Below are 18,771 nucleotides of genomic sequence, written 5' to 3'. Positions count from 1 at the left end.
GCCGCTGCCAGAAGACGACCGGAAGACCAGCCACAGGCAGGCCGCTGCCGGAAGACGACCAGAAGACCAGCCACAGGCAGGCCGTTGCCGGAAGATGACCGGAAGACCAGCCACAGGCAGGCTGCTGCCGGAAGACGACCGGAAGACCAGCCGCAGGCAGGCCGCTGCCGGAAGACGACCGGAAGACCAGCCACAGGCGCACCGCTGCCGGAAGACGACCGGAAGACCAGCCACAGGCGCACCGCTGCCGGAAGACGACCGGAAGACCAGCCACAGGCAGGCCACCAGAGGGGAACACCAGCTGTGGACGTGCATAGCTGCCGCCAAAGAAAAAACATGGCAGAGTGCCGTCCGGCAGAGCTCCTGCTGCTGCGCACCCACTGGGATCCTCTCGCACACCCCAGTTTGGAGACCACTGCTCTAGATTATCCAAAAGTACATTCTTTGTCGGTTAATCGGCTGCATCTAAATTCTAAAGTGACTCAGGGCCTGCTTTCTGATCCAGCACCCGGACAGGCCCTTCTATCCAAGGCAGGGGCCCCACTCCTTTCTGGGCAGGGTTGAAGGGACTTGACCTACTCCCGGGGGTGCTTGTTCTGAACCTGTCCCCACAGGAAGACCCCGGTGTGGGATTTGAAGGACTGATTCCTACCAGAGCCGGTGCTGGGGTGATCACTGGTAAGCTCTTCAGCATGCAGATAGGTTCTTTTATTGTTTTCAGTGTTTTCTTTGTCCTGCTTTCACCCCAAGCATGCCCTTGTTTAGAAAGGGCTGCCCAGTAACTTACACCTATGGATAATTATGCTGTTGAGAGCCTCTGAGGGGAAGGCACAGCAGTCAGCTCAGGCAGTCTGACTGCTGGGGAATTCACATTGGAGGCAGGGAGCTGTGCAGCTCAGTAGGGAGAGTGACACAGGTCTCCACCTAAGAGAGGTGGCGGCTGAGGAGCTGGGAGCTTGAGAGCGGCTGCTGTGCTGGACCAGAGATGCCCTGATCTGTGACAGAGCCCACAGAGAAAAAGAGAAAATGTAAAAAATACAAGAATTGGAAAAAACATGTTCTCTATAAATCTCCTTTATTTTCCCTTCTGTGTAATGAAGTGGTACTTAGTGTTCCCAGAATTTCACAGTGCAGGTGACACAAAGGATACAGAGGACAGCAGACGTGCAGTGCTGTAGCTTGACACCAGGGTATCTTATCTTTTCCAGTAACAGGCATCCTGCATCCCTGACATTCTCTGTACACTTGTGATCTGCAATGGAAAATAGCCCTACAGCCCAGCGTTTCCAATCCTTATTTATAACACATGCCCTCTCCACACAAGCTCCATGTGAAGCCTCCCTTACTCTCAAGAGGTTTCACGACATCGAACAGCATTTACAGCTGGATTTGGAATCCAGCCACAGGTACAATCTGAGTCCTATAAAATGCTGTAACTCATGTAGGAGGGCAGGGTCGGGATGAGTGACAAACTGGTTTTCCACTGAATGCATCCGATGAAGTGAGCTGTAGCTCACGAAAGCTTATGCTCAAATAAATCCGTTAGTCTCTAAGGTGCCACAAGTCCTCCTTTTCTTTTTGCAAATATAGACTAACACGGCTGCTACTCTGAAAACTGGTTTGAAATTCACTTTTATCTCACATCAGTTTGAAACAGAACAAACAGCGGCAGCAGGGGGCGTGTGTGCTGTATACCTGTGCTGAAGTTGGACGATCGATCCCCAACCTGACCAGCAGTGCCGGGAGTCAGATCATGGTCTTACAAGCAGTCACTCCTTAGAGAAGGGGTGAGGTGCTGAGCAACTCCAGCACTAGCAAAGACAAAGCACCCCGATGGTACGAACAACAGGCCCCATCCCCGAGCCACCAGACACATCTACTCTCATTAGCTGCAGAGATAATAGGAAGGTTTCTGAGGAGACACTTATTGTCATATTGCCATTTCACTGTGAAATACTAATAAAAGGAAAGAAATGGTGCCCCTTGCAGCATCCACTCAGGGCTTTGTACTCAGACTATCCAGGCATTTCAGTGTCCTGTGGGAATGGTTCTTATTCAGTGTGGGTGTCTGAAGGTTGTTGAGAAGGCAGGCTAGGCAGGGCCAAAGGGGGGCCAGCTAGTGCCAGCCATGAGGATGCTATTTGTGCTGGGGACACCCACCCACTGGGAGCTGGACTGAACCTCCCCCACCCCAACTCATTCTCCCTAGCACACTGAGCACCCAGTGACTGTGGCATCCCTACCCTCTCAACCCAGAGGGGGTCCAGGACAGCAGTAGGGCTGGGGGCTGCATGATCAGGAAGTACTCACAGGACACCCTGGGTTAAGCAACAACAACAATCCCTCTCTGCTGTTTCCTACAGGGGTTCTTGTTTAACCAACAGACCTGAATGGCACAGTCCCTGGCTACAGCCCTTCACAGAGTTAATGACCTCAACACTGAACTGCCAGCCAAGATCCCAGGAAGCACCACCCATCTCCAGAGAGCCCTGTCCTGACTTTTGATCAGCAAACCATTGCTTCTCCCTCTGAGGGCCCTCATCCAGCCCTCTAGTGAGCACTAAAGAGGCCCAGCTGCATGAGAGCCTTCGCTCAGCCAGGTGCACAGCTGAGATGCTCAAGCCCCTGACAGGGATTATTAACCCATAAATCTCCATGCTGCTGGCTTGGTCAGCATGGCTTTCTCCATGGGATCCAGTGAGCCAAGCTACAGCAGGATCCATGAACTCTGTCACAATGGACGGGATGTGACAATCTGCCCGGCCCATCCCCAGGGCAGTGGATCTGGGTGGGAGATTCTCAGTAGGAACAACTGGTGTCTTTGGGGCCGGAGGGGCAGGAGCAGCTGTGCCAGATGGGAGCAGCTGCTGGGGCAGCCCTAATGTGGTTTTATTCCAAAACTGGGCCAGAAGCCAAGTGCCTGTTTGTCTTCCAGCGGTGAAAGTCTGCCCACGAAGGGGCATTTCTAGGGCTATCTAAGCCCTGGTCTCAGGGCCTGTCACTCCAGCAGCCAATGAGAGAGTCAGGGAAGGCTCCAAACCCCTTTAGACGTGCTCCCTCCCAGCCCACGTCTGGGCCCTGGCTCTAGTAGTGGTTCCGTCTGCTCCCTGGTTACAGTGCGTGGAGAGGACAGCCTCTCTCTACTGAGATTTTGCACTTGCGGAGCTGTCTAGCTTTTTCCTAACCTGACCCTGCATAATTAAGCCATTTAGAGGTCATGCTGCTGTTATCCCTAGAGAGCCGTGTGACTCAGCAATATCACGAGGACGGGAAGCAGAGAAGTTGTGACTGACCTAGTTCTGATCTAATGGAAAAGGCTGCTTTTGTTTCCCATTTTAGCTCTTTTCTTTGAGATATCTATGAGCATTGCCACAACCAGCCTGCCCTTGGCAAGATCCCATTAATGAGAGAAATCCATCCTGGAGGGAGCTCAGCTGGCCTCTTTACACCAGGAACAGATTTGTCCCATTATAACAAACCTTCCCCTGCCTCCTCCACAGCGCAGTGGAAAATGCCCTTGGAACAACAGGGAGTATGACGGAGTGAGGACTAGGAAGGGGCCAGACCCCGTCTTTTCTCAGTGTTCCACAACACAGATGTGGGCCGAAGCCCTGATCCTGCCCCAACCACCTCGTGCAGAGAGACGTGGTGTTCCAGAGCCGGTCCGTCTCTAGCTACCACTGATCAGTTTTAAGATCCGAATACACTCAGTGAGTGGGTGCTGTCAGGCCAGTTATTTAAAGTGTGGCTCAGTAAATATACAGCCAGTCTGCAAGTGCAGTGGGCAGGTGCGTCATGATGTGCAGCCTCACGCGCCAGTGGGCCTCCATGGGATTGTACCGGGTGTAAGGGTACTTGGAAGTGAGCGCATCCGTGATGTCGTTCAGGACGAGTGACATGTCCTTCAGGCCGCTGTTAATGAAGGTCTTCATCAGGGTTATCTGGCGTGTGAAATAGGGTTTCCCATAGTCTTCCCGGACAGTTTTGCTGGCTCCTCTCCACAGCTCCTCTGCTTGGGCTTCGATGCTCTCACGCGTCAGAATACCAGTAGCAGCTACAAAGTTGCTGGGTTCAATGAGGATAACGCGGACTCCCCAGCGATACATTTCCTGCCGGAGGCAGTCAGAGAAGGCTGCCACGCCAAACTTGGAAATGCAATAGGAGGAGCGGGAAGGGCTGGCCATCCGCCCTAACATGCTGGTGATGTTCACCACACGACCTGGAGTGGATAGAGATAGGAAAAGGAAACTGGTAACCTCTGTTCTGAGCTAGGCAGGATAGACACCCGAATAGACTGGTGACAGGATAACCTGTTCAGGGAATAATCTCCAGACAACATAAACTCTGTGCTGGAGGACAAGGGGCTCCTCAGCCAAGACATGGCAGCAAGCACCCTCCTTTGATCCTCATGCTACTGACATATCCTCTCCCTCAGCCCTGGCTGCTGACTGACTTCCAGAAATCACGCTGTCGTCAGGGCTCCCCGACACAAACATGGTTAATCTCATCACCGGTCATCCTCTCAGTCTACCCCCTCTCCTTCCTGTGCCTGGAAGACCTTGCCCCTTTCCAGCTCCAAACCAGGAATAATTCCATTGATACTCATGTTGTATTTGCTAGCTGGGTGTTAGCCAAGGAGGAGCAGGGGACAGAAGATGAGGCAGCCATGTTTGTTGTGGGCACATGGATGGGGATTTCCGAGGGCCACGGCCACTCCATCCATTCCATAAACTCACCAAAGAGCTGCAATCCCCATTTCCAGGTAATAATGAATACTGAGCAAAACCTCAGACAGGGCAAGCTTAGGAGCATTTGGGGCCCAAAGCTGGGAGCCCCAGGACTCTCTAGGTGGCCTTCTCTCCCACCCCCACTTCCCCATGCCAGTGCAGGGGAGGTTTCTCTGGTGCCCATTCACATATTGGTCTGTGTCTGGAACTGGGGCGTGCGTGTGTGGAGAGTGATGGGAGAGGGATGGAGCTTTCCTGTTAAACAGGAGGGGAGGGAGCTGTGATTGCGGCCCTGCTGCAGCTATGATAAAGGAGAGACATCCTGATCCCTCAGGGACAGCCCATACTCACCACAGTGCTCTGTCAGCGCAAAGTGGTTTGTACTCCAGCAGGGCTGGGAGCAGGAGCAGTAAACCTCCTCGAGCGTTTCATCCAGCTCCTGGGGAGCAGTGCCCTGGGGAGCCTGCAGCCGCATGTTCAGCTACATTAGCTGAACTGACCCTGAAAATCCTCTCAGCTATTGCAGTAATAAGGAGTTTTATGGGGCCAAGCTTTGGGGCTTGAAATGTTAGAGCCACATGGAGCAGAGTGGCACACTTAGTTTCTACACTGTTGTTCACACCCTGCATGCACCTTCACCATGACAACGGAACAGGAATAACAATATATAAACTTGGCTGGGCAGTTACTTATAGGGCAGCTGGGATATATTTAGCAGCACACAATATAAATGATATCTGGAAAAAACATCTCAGTGTCACCTCTTGTGTGTCTGTGTCTCCCTTCCCAGAGCAGGAGGCTGGGCTTGCATCCGCCTACTGCCTCCAAAGTCCTCATATGTATTACCTCACTGGCATGTTTAGCTGGGCTGGCTTTTTGGGAAGCATCTAAAATGGCTCTGTGCATAGATATTGTTATAACCTCATTTATCATCCTTGCTATAGCTCAGGTCCCCTCAACAACAGGAGTTACACAAGGTGATTTGCTATAGATCTGCAAAGTACTCATATTACGGCCAAATACTGCTCTCCATCATGCCTGTACAGCCTCAGGGGCTTGCACAGGTGTCACTGAAGGCAGAACTTGAGATGGTTTCTAGTGGCTTTTCCCTGTTGCTTTGCAAAGCTTCTCTCTGACTGCGGCCATGCCAGATGCCATCTGTACCTTTAGCTCTGCGAACAAGGGGCAGGAAAGCCTTGGTCACTCTGACAGTTCCCCACAAGTTGACGTCAGCCACCTCCTTGTACTTGTCTATGCTTGTGAATTCCACCTCTCCGAAGGCTGATACTCCAGCATTATTCACCAAGCCCCAGAGACCTGACAATAAACAAAAGAGTTAAAGGGTTTAAGTGGGGGTCCCTCAGGGAGAAACAGCTCTTCCGGGATTTCATCTTCTCTCAGGGTAAAACAACCTGCTGGCAAAAACAGGACTTTTTCATCTAGGACAGTGAAATACACCAACAACACCGCAGTGGGCTACTGTAACATGGGAATAACAGGAGTAGGGATGTAAATATTGTTTTAAAAGTTAATTGTTTAAACGATTAAAAATATTTCATTTAAACGGTTAACCGATTAAAGGGCCAGTTGGCATGGCTGGGGCTGCTCCAGCCGGCGTGGGGGTTAACAGTTAAGGCGGGTTAACCAGTAAGACAAATGCTTAACGGTTAACATTTTCCATCCCTAAACTGGAGAGACAGAAGAGCATCAAGGCATTGACTCAAAGCACCAGGGAAGTTAGTGAGAGGCCAGCACCTGACCCTCAGGAACGTTGCTTGCTGTGATGTCGTTGGCTCTCCTGAGGCTGCGATGGACCTGTATCTGTCCCACTAACCATGGCCCACTCTGGCTGGTGTTTGACTGAAGAGCACAAACAAGAGAAATAGGCAAGAGCTCCCCTAGAGCGGCTGCCTCTCCAGCAGCGGCACAGTGACCTCTTCCAGCCAGAGAAGATGAAGGATAACACTTGATTTGGGGAGCCTAACCTGGGGACTGATTTCCAGAGGGGCTGAGCAGCCATGGGTCCCACCTACTTGTGGGGGAATGAGGGTGCTCAGCACCTCTGAATAAACAGGCTCAAGATGGTCACCCAAAACATCAGAGGCCACTTTTGAAAGTCCTGACTTAACCGTGGCACCTCTGCAGGGTTCTGCCATCCAAGTTCTTTCTCCGGTGTTTGCAGAGGGCAGCAACTTGTAACCAGCCCACAATTTGGCTACTTTCAATCCTTACTACAGCAGAACCTCATTCGTTTGCACTAAAGACACAGTTGTCTTTAGGATTGTCTGCAGGATTGAGTCCTTAGATTTTACGTTCTTCAGAGTAAGGACTCTGTCTTTCTTCTAAAGTCCTGTTTATATCCATATGGTGTGATGTAAGCAATAACCAACGATAATGACAGAGCAAACAATAGGAAAACAAGGATCAGACATTGCAAAATTCTGACCAGTTATTTAGTCATGTATTTATTATTATTTCTGTTGTGGTAGGGCCATCATTATCAGGGTCCCCATTATACTTATCTGCTCACCTGTCCTACCACATAATGAACAGGCCCCTCTGCCCAGCCAACCATGGCAGACTCCAATGTCCCTTGTCCTCTTTGAGCAAGTTCTCCCATGCTGCTCCTTATGCCTAGAACGCTCGCTCCTATTCAGTTCCTTTACCCTCTTTCAAATCACTTCTCAAATCCCATTTCTACTGTGATGGTCTCAGCTAGCTAGCTCAGGTAACAGGTAGGCAGGTGGCCTGTTGGAAGAGCCACTGAAACCTCGTGTTCATTTATTTTGGTGTCTGTGTACATATGATTATTTTTAATTGAAGATTGTAAATTATACAAATAGCTAATCCAGGCAACGCTGTGTCTCTGTTTCTGCTACACATACTGTTCCCATCCCCTAGACACATTCTCCCTGTGTTACACACACACCTGCTAAGCATTGTCCTTATTGTAGACTGTAAAGTCCTTGGGGAAGAGACTATCTTAAATTATATCTTTGAGCTGCACCCAGCTAAATGAGGCCCCGATCCTGATAAGGGTCTGTGTTGGGGTAGCACCCACAGATAATAAATAATGATAAGAGTACTACGGTATTAGGACACAGAGTGCCTGATTAATCTCTGGTGTAATTTCACAGAAGTCAGAGAGTTCGGCAGAGACTTGCATTGAATGAGTTTGTCATGACTTCCCCGAGGCAGAGAGAGAACAGGGCTTACAGCAGAGCTTTGGCACAGGAGTTCTTGGCTCCCTGCCATGTTCTGGAACAGGTCTCTCTGTAACCAGAGCCTGTATAATAAATTTAGTACATTTAGAACCATTTATGAAAAAGCTAATTAAAGCAGTTAATCCTTTATGAGATTCCATCATTAGTCAATCATATCATAGTAGTCTGTAACATAACTTTGATAGTCATCCGGCACACGTTTAAAGAGCATTATCATTATTATTTGTTCAGTGTCAACATTGGTGGGTGCCGCCCAAGACCAAAGAGAAACAGAGACACCACCCACCCCAAAGAGTTTAGCATCTCAAAGCCCAGACACTCCGTCTGGAATGCTGTGCTTTCTGTGTGTTTTGGAACAAATTCTACTCCTGAGGGCATTCTGCACCAAAAATATTAGAATTTGGCGCACAATATTTTAAAATTCTGCAAATTTTATTTGTCAAATAAATGTGGAGGCTCCAGCATGGCACTGGAGAGCACAGGCTAGTGGCTGCACAGAGGTGGGAGATCACTGTGCAGCTGCCTCCTGGGACATGGATTCAGCAGTGAGGCTGCACCCACTTATGAAGAGAGACTGAGGGAACTGGGATTGTTTAGTCTGCAGAAGAGAAGAATGAGGGGGGATTTGATAGCTGCTTTTAACTACCTGAAAGGTGGATCCAAAGAGGATGGCTCTAGACTATTCTCAGTGATAGCAGAAGACAGGACAAGGAGTAATGGTCTCAAGTTGCAGTGGGGGAGATTTAGGTTGGATATTAGGAAAAACTTTTTCACTAGGAGGGTGGTGAAACACTCAAATGCGTTACCTAGGGAGATGGTGGAATCCCCTTCCTTAGAAGTTTTTAAGGTCAGGCTTGACAAAGCCCTGGCTGGGACGATTTAGTTGGGGATTGGTCCTGCTCTGGGAAGGGGGTTGGACTAGATGACCTCCAGAGGTCCCTTCCAACTCTGATATTCTATGATTCTAACCCTGACACAGCGCAAGGACCCAGCCTGCCCCAGAAACACCCCAGGGCCCTGCCCCTCTGTGTGGGCAGGCAGGCTCAGCAAGACAGGATTCAAGTGTGGAGGGGCTTAATGTGGGGGGATCCAGGTGTGGGTTGAGAGGGCTCTGTGTGGGGCAACCTGGGTGCGGGCAGCTCAGTGGGGAATTTGGTTGCAGGGGGGATCTGGATGCACAGGGGCTTGTTGGGGGTTTCTGGGTGTAACGGTAATGGGATTCTGCAGGGGGGTCCAGGTGAAGGTGGTTGGGGCTCAGTGGTGGGGGAGCCTGGGAGTAGGAGGGTTAGAGCTTGGCAGGATAGTCTGGGTGGGGGACTCAGTGGGGGGTTCAGATGCTGCGGGAGTGGGGCTCAGTGCGGTGGGGATCCAGGTGTAGCTGGGTGGGGCTCAGTGGGATAGGGATCCAGGTGCACCTGGCTCATTGGGGTGGTCCAGGTGCAAGGGGAGTGGGGCTTATCAGGATGGTGAGGCTCAGTGAGAGGATCTGGGTATGAGGGGGTCTGGATGAATGGGTGTTGGGTGGGTGGGGGAGCAGCTCCCTCTACAGGAATCCCTCCCCCTGCAGCTGAGGAGCAATGGGTGCAGGAAGCTGGGGGGAGGGGGGAGCAGTTTGCAGAGCTTCCTGCAGCTGGGAGAGAAATCTGGGGGTGGGTCTGACCCAGCCCCAGATGCCGTGCAGGGGAAGAGGAAGACCCGTTCTCCCCAGCCCAGCTGGGACTAGCAGCTGAGCCTGGCACAGGGTCGGAGCCACCAGCCAGGTCTTCCCCAGTCCCGCCTCCTGCCCCACAGTGATTTACCTCTCTGCCAGCTGCCCTGGGCACCCAAAACATACTGCTGGGGAGGGTCGCATAACCACTCTTGTGGCTTCCCTTTGCTTCCCCTTCAGAGAGTCAGAAAGCCAAGGAAAGTGTGGGCCCCTTACTGAATGAGGGAGGCAACCTAGTGACAGAGGATGTGGAAAAAGCTAATGTACTCAATGCTTTTTTTGCCTCTGTCTTCACTAACAAGGTCAGCTCCCAGACTGCTGCGCTGGGCATCACAAAATGGGGAAGAGATGGACAGCCCTCTGTGGAGATAGAGGTGGTTAGGGACTATTTAGAAAAGCTGGACGTGCACAAGTCCATGGGGCCGGACGAGTTGCATCCGAGAGTGCTGAAGGAATTGGCGGCTGTGATTGCAGAGCCATTGGCCATTATCTTTGAAAACTCGTGGCGAACGGGAGAAGTCCCGGATGACTGGAAAAAGGCTAATGTAGTGCCAATCTTTAAAAAAGGGAAGGAGGAGGATCCTGGCAACTACAGGCCAGTCAGCCTCACCTCAGTCCCTGGAAAAATCATGGAGCAGGTCCTCAAAGAATCAATCCTGAAGCACTTGCATGAGAGGAAAGTGATCAGGAACAGCCAGCATGGATTCACCAAGGGAAGGTCATGCCTGACTAATCTAATCGCCTTTTATGATGAGATTACTGGTTCTGTGGATGAAGGGAAAGCAGTGGATGTATTGTTTCTTGACTTTAGCAAAGCTTTTGACACGGTCTCCCACAGTATTCTTGTCAGCAAGTTAAGGAAGTATGGGCTGGATGAATGCACTATAAGGTGGGTAGAAAGCTGGCTAGATTGTCGGGCTCAACGGGTAGTGATCAATGGCTCCATGTCTAGTTGGCAGCCGGTGTCAAGTGGAGTGCCCCAGGGGTCGGTCCTGGGGCCGGTTTTGTTCAATAGCTTCATAAATGATCTGGAGGATGGTGTAGATTGCACTCTCAGCAAATTTGCGGATGATACTAAACTGGGAGGAGTGGTAGATACGCTGGAGGGGAGGGATAGGATACAGAGGGACCTAGACAAATTGGAGGATTGGGCCAAAAGAAATCTGATGAGGTTCAATAAGGATAAGTGCAGGGTCCTGCACTTAGGACGGAAGAATCCAATGCACCGCTACAGACTAGGGGCCGAATGGCTAGGCAGCAGTTCTGCGGAAAAGGACCTAGGGGTGACAGTGGATGAGAAGCTGGATATGAGTCAGCAGTGTGCCCTTGTTGCCAAGAAGGCCAATGGCATTTTGGGATGTATAAGTAGGGGCATAGCGAGCAGATCGAGGGACGTGATCGTCCCCCTCTATTCGACATTGGTGAGGCCTCATCTGGAGTACTGTGTCCAGTTTTGGGCCCCACACTAAAAGAAGGATGTGGATAAATTGGAGAGAGTCCAGCGAAGGGCAACAAAAATGATTAGGGGTCTGGAACACATGACTTATGAGGAGAGGCTGAGGGAGCTGGGATTGTTTAGTCTGCAGAAGAGAAGAATGAGGGGGGATTTGATAGCTGCTTTCAACTACCTGAAAGGGGGTTCCAAAGAGGATGGCTCTAGACTGTTCTCAATGGTAGCAGATGACAGAACGAGGAGTAATGGTCTCAAGTTGCAGTGGGGGAGGTTTAGATTGGATATTAGGAAAAACTTTTTCACTATGAGGGTGGTGAAACACTGGAATGCATTACATAGGGAGGTGGTAGAATCTCCTTCCTTAGAGGTTTTTAAGGTCAGGCTTGACAAAGCCCTGGCTGGGATGATTTAACTAGGAATTGGTCCTGCTTCGAGCAGGGGGTTGGACTAGATGACCTTCTGGGGTCCCTTCCAACCCTGATATTCTATGATTCTATGATTTTTCTGTGGGGAAGCAAAGAAATCTGCAGGGAACATAAATTCTGAGCATGTGCAGTGGTGCAGAATTCCCCCAAGAGTAAAATTCTGAATTATATTTTCAGTAAAAATTTAGATTCTAAATGGACACAGCATCACTCTGATTCTGTGCCCCCTGGTTTTGTCAAGAAGGTTGGGTTGGAACTGGAACTTAGCACAAAGCAAGCCACTGTTTCTATGGGCATGTGTTACTTTCGCCCAGCTGTCTTGTGTTGTGTTGGGCTTGCCACCAAGAGTCACGGTGTGGTGTTTAGTACTGTACACATAGGCACATCTCTTGCCCAAGGAGAATTCAGTCTTGTCCCAGGTCTAACTCCGTTAATTTTCAGAAGGGCAGTATGATCCCTTTGTTTTGGAGGCCACACTTATAGCCAGCAAAAATGACCTTGGACCACAATCTCCCAGACATGGTGTTGCCCTGAAGTCTTGATCCCAACAGGCCCCCATGGCTCTGGCCCAAGATGGCAGTGAGAGGGAGCCGCCATTAGCATGCCTATGGCAGTGAGTGACTACATAAATCTCCACGAAGGAGGGACTGCCCACCTATCAGATGGAGAAGTACACAAGAGATACTGTGCCCATCCCTGCTAGGAACCAGACTTTTATCTCATTGCCACTGTCTGAGAAACAACAGTGAGGTTTGCCTGAAAGCTCTCATTCTGTACAGCATAGCTCTGGGCCGCTGCTGCTAACCTGTTCTGCGTGAAAAGTTTGGGGAGGTGTGAGAAGGTGTGGAGAGGAATCTGATGAGACAGGGCAGGTGTGGAATGGTTGTGCAGGAAGGACAGAATTGTGCACAAAGAAAGCACATTCAGGGGAGGAGGTGGGAATTGACTTCTGGTTATTTCTTCCTTATATTTAATAGCATCATTCATGTAGGGATTAAGGACCTTGTTGTGTACTTTGAATGAAGTTTGGGACTATCTCTCTGCCACACTTTTAATGTGCCCAGCACCTTAACACCTGCCAGGACCAAGGAAAAAGCTACTTCTGGCCCTACCCCACCTCTTGGATGGAGCAAACCCCCAAGTGCTCCTGTGAGGATGTCCCTGGACAGAAAGCTGTGAGGAGATGCTCACTACCCTGACATGTCATGTGCTTATCATCAGTCCTGGTCTGAGGCTGGTGGCTGGTTTACTCCCATGTGGGTGGCCGATCAGGCTCTATGAATACAGTGGAACAGGCATAGTGTGATCCACTGGGGCCAAAAACCCTCACAAACTCCCCGAAGCAGGCTCAGATACAGAGGGGAGAGATGGAGAGGCACAGGGAGGTCCCATTTCAAGCTCCATTCCCCACAGCCAGCCTGGTTACCTGCAGTGCTGCCGAGTAGTAACTTTCTTCAAATCAAGCAGGAGCCAGGCCGTTCGTAGTAAGAGGCATAGGTGCTGACTCCATGGCTGGAGCACACACGGGGAAAAATTAGCCAAGCTCCTCTTACCCCTCGTCCCAACTCCTCCTCCTCCCCTGAGCGTGCCACATCCCCGCTCCTCCACCTACTTTCCAGCGCTTCCTGCCCAGCCACCGCCAAACAGCTGTTTGACAGCGTTAGCACACTCTGGGAGGGAGGGGGAGGAGCAGGAACGTGGCGCACTCAGAAGAGGAGGCGGGGAAGAGGCAGGGCTGAGGTGGGGATTTGGGGAAGGAGTTGGAATAGGGGCAGGGAGGGGTGGGAAGAGGCGGGGCCTCATGGAAGGGGTGGATTGGGGATGGGGCTGGGGGCAGAAGGGGGGAAGTCACTGCCTATGGTAAGAGGTGGCTGCTGTCTGCCAGCTTGTGTCTGCTGTCATGCAACAGTCCAGCTCCCCTTTGCACCTTCCAGAATGTGACAACAAAAAACTAAAGCCAGGAAATGCCTCCCACACAACAGTCAGATCCATTACTAAGCCACTCAGATAAACTTAACTCTGCCCTAGTGGGGTAATTCCTCCTTAACAAGGGTTAATGTAAGTGAATTAAAAAGGCAACTGGCCTGAGAGCAAAGGCTCCCCCAGCTTGTAATGTTATCCCCACTACCTTTCTCCGGCTCCTTCAGATTGTTCTTCACAAACTCCACAGCCTGAGCCACTTCTTGGTCACTGCACACATTTAGCTGCAGCACTTTCATGCGATCTGATTTCATGCTCTCCAGCTCCCTGGTGCCATCTCCATTCTCACCCTGCCCAAGAGAGAAAGGAGAGAGAGGATGCCCTGCTCAGACAGAACAGCAGTAATCTAGCCCCGCACCAAGGACACAGGCTTGCGCTGTTGGAAATGCGCATACAGAGGCGGCGCCCAGATGGCCTATGCAATCACACAATGCGAGTCCAACCTTTGGGAATTTACCTCCCATTTCTGTCTCAATTTCCCCACCCAGCAAATAGACTGACTCTGTTTCTCCCTTCCTCACAGGTGGACTCATTGGTTACTGTTTGCCCCGCACTTGGAGGGTGTAGAGAGTTAGGTAAGTGCTGACCAGTGTCAGTGCTCTGTGGGTAACAGAGCCAACATTTTCAAAAGGATCACAGAAGTCCAGATTTTCTGGACTTGAAAGTAAAGGCTTTTCTGGCAGCTTCTCTGAATAGCTCACTCTCAAAATTCCTACCCATTCTAATTAAATGTATTCTTTCATTCTCTTTCAGAAGCAAATGCAAGACTACAATGCCAAAGGCAATTCCTTGCTGGCTGAGTCTGATAGCAAACAGTCTAGTGCTATAAGAAAGGAAAGGTATAAAACACTGAAAGGTGAACATTCTGTATAACAATTTGCATCTTTTACAAAAGAGATCAGGAGGCATAGTAATGGAAGTATCAGGGAGATGCAGTGACCTCTGTGGGGAGAGTGGCAGCCATTCAGACACCTGGTTCACAGCAAGATGGGAAAAGGAAACGCTGGGTAAGGACATCAGAACAAAAGCTTACTCCACCCTGAACAGTGAGGTCAACTCCACTTTTCTTTATGACCAGTTTCTTGTCCAGTTTTACTTCCAGGATCTCATGCAATAGCACAAAGCTGCAATATTTAGTTTGCAAGCACTGAAATGAAAATTGAGGGACAATATTTCCCCTGGAATTTTAAATAGAATAATGGAAACCGTTCTTAGGTGCTTAGTTTTGTTGGGGTTATTTTTGGTTTTGTTGCTGTGTGTATTTTGTATTTGTTGCTGTGTATTTTTTTTTTTTTTATTAAACAAAACTTATATTTGAGACCAAATTCCAAATTGTACCTGGTCATTGCCAGGCAAAGCAGGCAGGATTTGGGACTTGGCTTTAAGGTCTTTTTGGGGGTGGGGAAGGAATGAAAAACAGAACAAAAAACAAACACCTCTACAAGGTGGAATTCAATTTCCCTTAGCTCAGCCATGGACTCCAGGGAATCCAGGAATCTTAGAGCTGATATTTAGGTCACCATTTCCTCCCGTCCTTCTTATCATCAATTTTATCAGGGAGGAGACATTTGCATTTTGATGGGCTGCTATTAGTCAAAAACAACAAGGAGTCTGGTGGCACCTTAAAGACTAACATTTATTTGAGCATAAGCTTTTGTGGGTAAAAACCTCACTTCTTCAGATGCACTTCTGATTGATCTGATTTCTCCTGTACTTGCATACTAGCTTCCAATTATTGTGGGCAAAAAGGACAAGTCAAGTGTAGTCCCACGTCATGTTACAGTAGGTGAGGAGATTGCCTGTCTTACCCCACAGGTACCTGCTCCACTGCCTTGGCAGGAAGGCTGAAGTAAATATTGCATATTTACTTAGTTGCTTTTATTGGTGTTGCAGATTACCTGTCTCCTGTTCAAAAGTGCCTTCCTCTGACAACTTCAGCTAAGCAAAAGAGTCATGTGGTTAGTCAGAATGGCCTAACTTCCCACCTTAGTCATGCTGATACAGATGGGGTAACTCCATTAACTTCAATGTGGAGTTACTCCAGTGTTACACCAGTGTAACTGAAATCAGGATCTGGTCCCACAACATTTCCTTTTAAAACTTAAATGTTTCCAGGCATCACAGAAACACAGGACGAAGCAGTTGAACTTCCTGGGTCACTGGACACAAGACACGACAGCACTGCTCACACCTTTCTATGTACGTGAAAGGAAACTTCCCAAAGTGTGATGTTGGCATTTTGGTAGGCATTGTGTCAGCATCACAATGTTATGCTCCCTTTTAAAGCAAATTGTTTATATGCGGTACACTGCTGCTCACTGTATCTTGGGAAAACGTTGTTAAAACTTAGCTTTGGATCATACAAAGAGCTTTTCAGCTGCTTCACAGTGAACGAAGTGAAGCCCATCCAGCTCACGAACAGAGACTTACTGTATCTGGGCTCAAGGCACTTCTTGTTAGCTCAGAGTGCTAAGAACCAGGGCTCCCTAAGCAAGTTTTCTCCCCCCTCAGCCCTTACTAAAATAAAAAGAAACACATTTCCAGTACTTCTGCCAAACAGCCATTGGTCAATGACTTGGAAAAACAGTGTTGCTCTTTAGTATTTCTCACCTAAAACAAGAATTTTCTTCTTCAGCCAAGGAGGATCAGTTACTGCCCTAAACTCCTGCAAATCACTCAGTGCTGAGAGAGTATACTGATTTGGAAGGTCTATTTTTATATCAAATAAGCATCAGAATAACTGTCTGACATGGCTGCCCACTGCAGGGCTGGCCCTGCCCCTCCATGGTTCACCTCTTCCTTACCCCTCTGGGGCGATGTGAGCTCTGGGAGGGCTGCGGGAGTGCTCAGGCGAGGCACGCTTCCCAGGACTGTTGGGGTGTCTCACCATATCCCCCCAACGGTTCTGCTCTGTGCCTCCTACTCCCAGTGTCTCCTGAAGGGTCTGCCTGAGTTGCCTCCTGGGTGGTTTTTTAGGGCTGTGTCACTGACCCTCGCTGCTCCTGACTCTGCACCATGATGTCCCCTCGGGTCTCTGGGGGGGAGAAGAGGTCGTCCAAAAGAATGGACATTAGGTACAAAACACGGAGGGAAGCATGCAGACCTGGTATTCCCAGTGCGCCATCTGCCTCCTTTTCTCTCCTGGTGCCTGGTGAGTCCATACAGGGGACTCGTCCCTCTTGCAGACAGATCCTCATGCTAAATGAAAGTGCCCACAAAACCTCGTCCATGTCGCCGTGTTGATTTATCAGCAGAGTCTGGGCTCGGTGCCCGGATTCCAACAGCAGCATCTCATCACCCAGCAGATACAACTTCTACCCCTTCGCCTGCTCTTTGTTTTATTTGTTCTTTCTACGGCTTCTGTGCTTTCAGGCTGGGAGGGGAAGTTTAAACTGCATTATAATGTGTGACAGACACAAAGTGAGGGGGTGATATCTTTTATTGAACCAACTTCTGTGGGTGGAAGGCACAAGCTTTCGAGCATCCCAGAGCTCTTCTTTGGGTTTGGGGAAATGTTTAGTCATGAGGTGGTACTGTATGAAGCATACTGCACCCTATCTTTGCTGAGTGATGGAGGCAGTCGACACTCTTTTTTTACAATAAAACTGTTGTGACTAGCACCTATCTTGCCTCTGTGTGTGTGACTAACACAACATGGGGTCAGAAGATAAACAGAAACGGCAGAATTTTGTCAAAATGCTAAAGGTCCCCCACTCCAGAGAGACTCAGCTTCAACAGACCGTCCGACTGGCCCAACTGGACGGAGCACTTTGCATGTTTTTGCATTACAACTAAACTCCACAACGAGACAGGGGAGGGGAAAGCTAGTTCTCTCATCTGTACCATGGGCAGGGAAGCTGAATGTGTCTTTCAATCCTTGGCCTTTGGAGACGAGAGCCACAAGAACAATTACTCTGCGGGGGCTGGCTAAGTTTGATGAGCATTTTATACCTCAACCTAATGTGGTTTATGAGCGAGTGTGTTTCTACCAGCATGTCCAAACACGGGGGAGGCTGTGGAATCTTTTATAGGAGGCTTGTATGACACGGCAGAAAATTGTGATTTTGAGGATAAAAGGGAAGAGCAGACTACAGACAGTGCCTGGCATTTTAGCAACAGACTATCAGAGAAACTGCAAATGAAGAGAGATTTCTAGATAATACTAGTCTAGATAATACTTAGTCCTGCCATGAGTGCAGGGGACTGGAAGACCTCTCGAGGTCTCTTCCAGTCCTATGATTCTATGTAACCCTTCAAAAAGCAACAGAAATGACAAGACAATTGGAGAGGACTAAAAATCAAGAGAGACCAGAGGCTTCCAGAAAGAGACCTAGAGAAAGTGACTTACAGAGTGACGACAGGAGATTGGCACAGCTGTAAAAAGCAATTCAATAAATCCTCAAAGGCAATGTTTGGGGCTTTGAGGATTTATTACAATTGCTGCGTATGATGTGGGAAAAGTCACAATCCAAGAGGTGATTGTCCACCCAAAGGAGCCACATGTCATAAATGCATAAAAACTGGACATTTTGCCACCGTCTGCCCATGAAGGGGTTGACTCTCAAATAGCGCCTTCTTTTGGCTGGGCGTGGCATAGCAATTCTCTCCACATCATGTACCTTCTGCTGCTGGTCATTCCAGTGCTGTGGTCATCTGCCTCTTCCTGTGACTTGGACCATCAGCCAGGTCACTTTAAAGTCTCTCCTCTTCTGGGTAGTTAATGAACAAAAACAAGGGGAATTAACAAAGATGTTCATCCCAAAGCTGGGTCAAGGCTCTCTTCCTTCAGAGGACACTCATCAGTCTAGGGCCCTAACCTGCATTTGCAGGTAATAGAAGGCAGTGGTTCCCTCTCAAGGTGAGTCAGCATCTGACCCTCCCTCCCCTCAGGAAGGGGCCGTTGGGCAGCAGTCAGCTGGGGAGCTCTGCTTCCAGTCTGCCCTCTCTGCAGCAGCCGAGGACTGAAGGTCTGCTCTCCTCCCTGGTCTGCCAACAACTGAGCTGGGTTCTCCCTCTTCATCTCCTCCCTCCGAACCTACCATTTCTCACACCTGCTATGGGGCAGCGACACCTGAGCCCACACTAGCTCATTAACCCCATGTTGTCCATGTGGGGTCTGCATACCCCATCACCCTGCTGTACACAGGCAGTACAGGAAGTGAACACTGCGAGTCAAGAGACCTTTTTTCTGGGCTCAGTCACATGTAATGACACAGAGCCAGCCTGGAAGGTGAAACTGAGTATCTGAGGCAAG

The 18,771-nt window shown here is 49.6% G+C and overlaps 1 protein-coding gene and 1 pseudogene across 3 annotated transcripts in view; both read right to left on the bottom strand.

Moving 5' to 3' along the window:
- Positions 1-1,058: 1,058 nt before the first annotated feature.
- LOC125642758 (D-beta-hydroxybutyrate dehydrogenase, mitochondrial) overlaps positions 1,059-18,771 on the bottom strand; it is a 40,638-nt gene continuing 22,925 nt past the window's right edge. For all 3 annotated transcript variants that reach the window (XM_048864540.2, XM_075132012.1, XM_048864541.2), the window contains 3 exons: positions 13,666-13,807; positions 5,892-6,044; positions 1,059-4,219 (listed from right to left, as the gene is read on the bottom strand). In XM_048864540.2, coding sequence (XP_048720497.2) covers positions 3,750-4,219; positions 5,892-6,044; positions 13,666-13,807 — 765 coding nt within the window. In that variant the 3' untranslated portion in view covers positions 1,059-3,749. The remainder of the gene's footprint in view (positions 4,220-5,891; positions 6,045-13,665; positions 13,808-18,771) is intronic.
- LOC125642762 (large ribosomal subunit protein eL33 pseudogene) lies at positions 11,722-12,058 on the bottom strand (annotated as a pseudogene).

This window comes from Caretta caretta, chromosome 9 (genome assembly GCF_965140235.1).
Source record: "Caretta caretta isolate rCarCar2 chromosome 9, rCarCar1.hap1, whole genome shotgun sequence".
NCBI lineage: Eukaryota > Metazoa > Chordata > Testudines > Cheloniidae > Caretta > Caretta caretta.
Note: the sequence above shows the minus strand (reverse complement) of the source record. Positions and strands in the feature narration are given on the sequence as shown.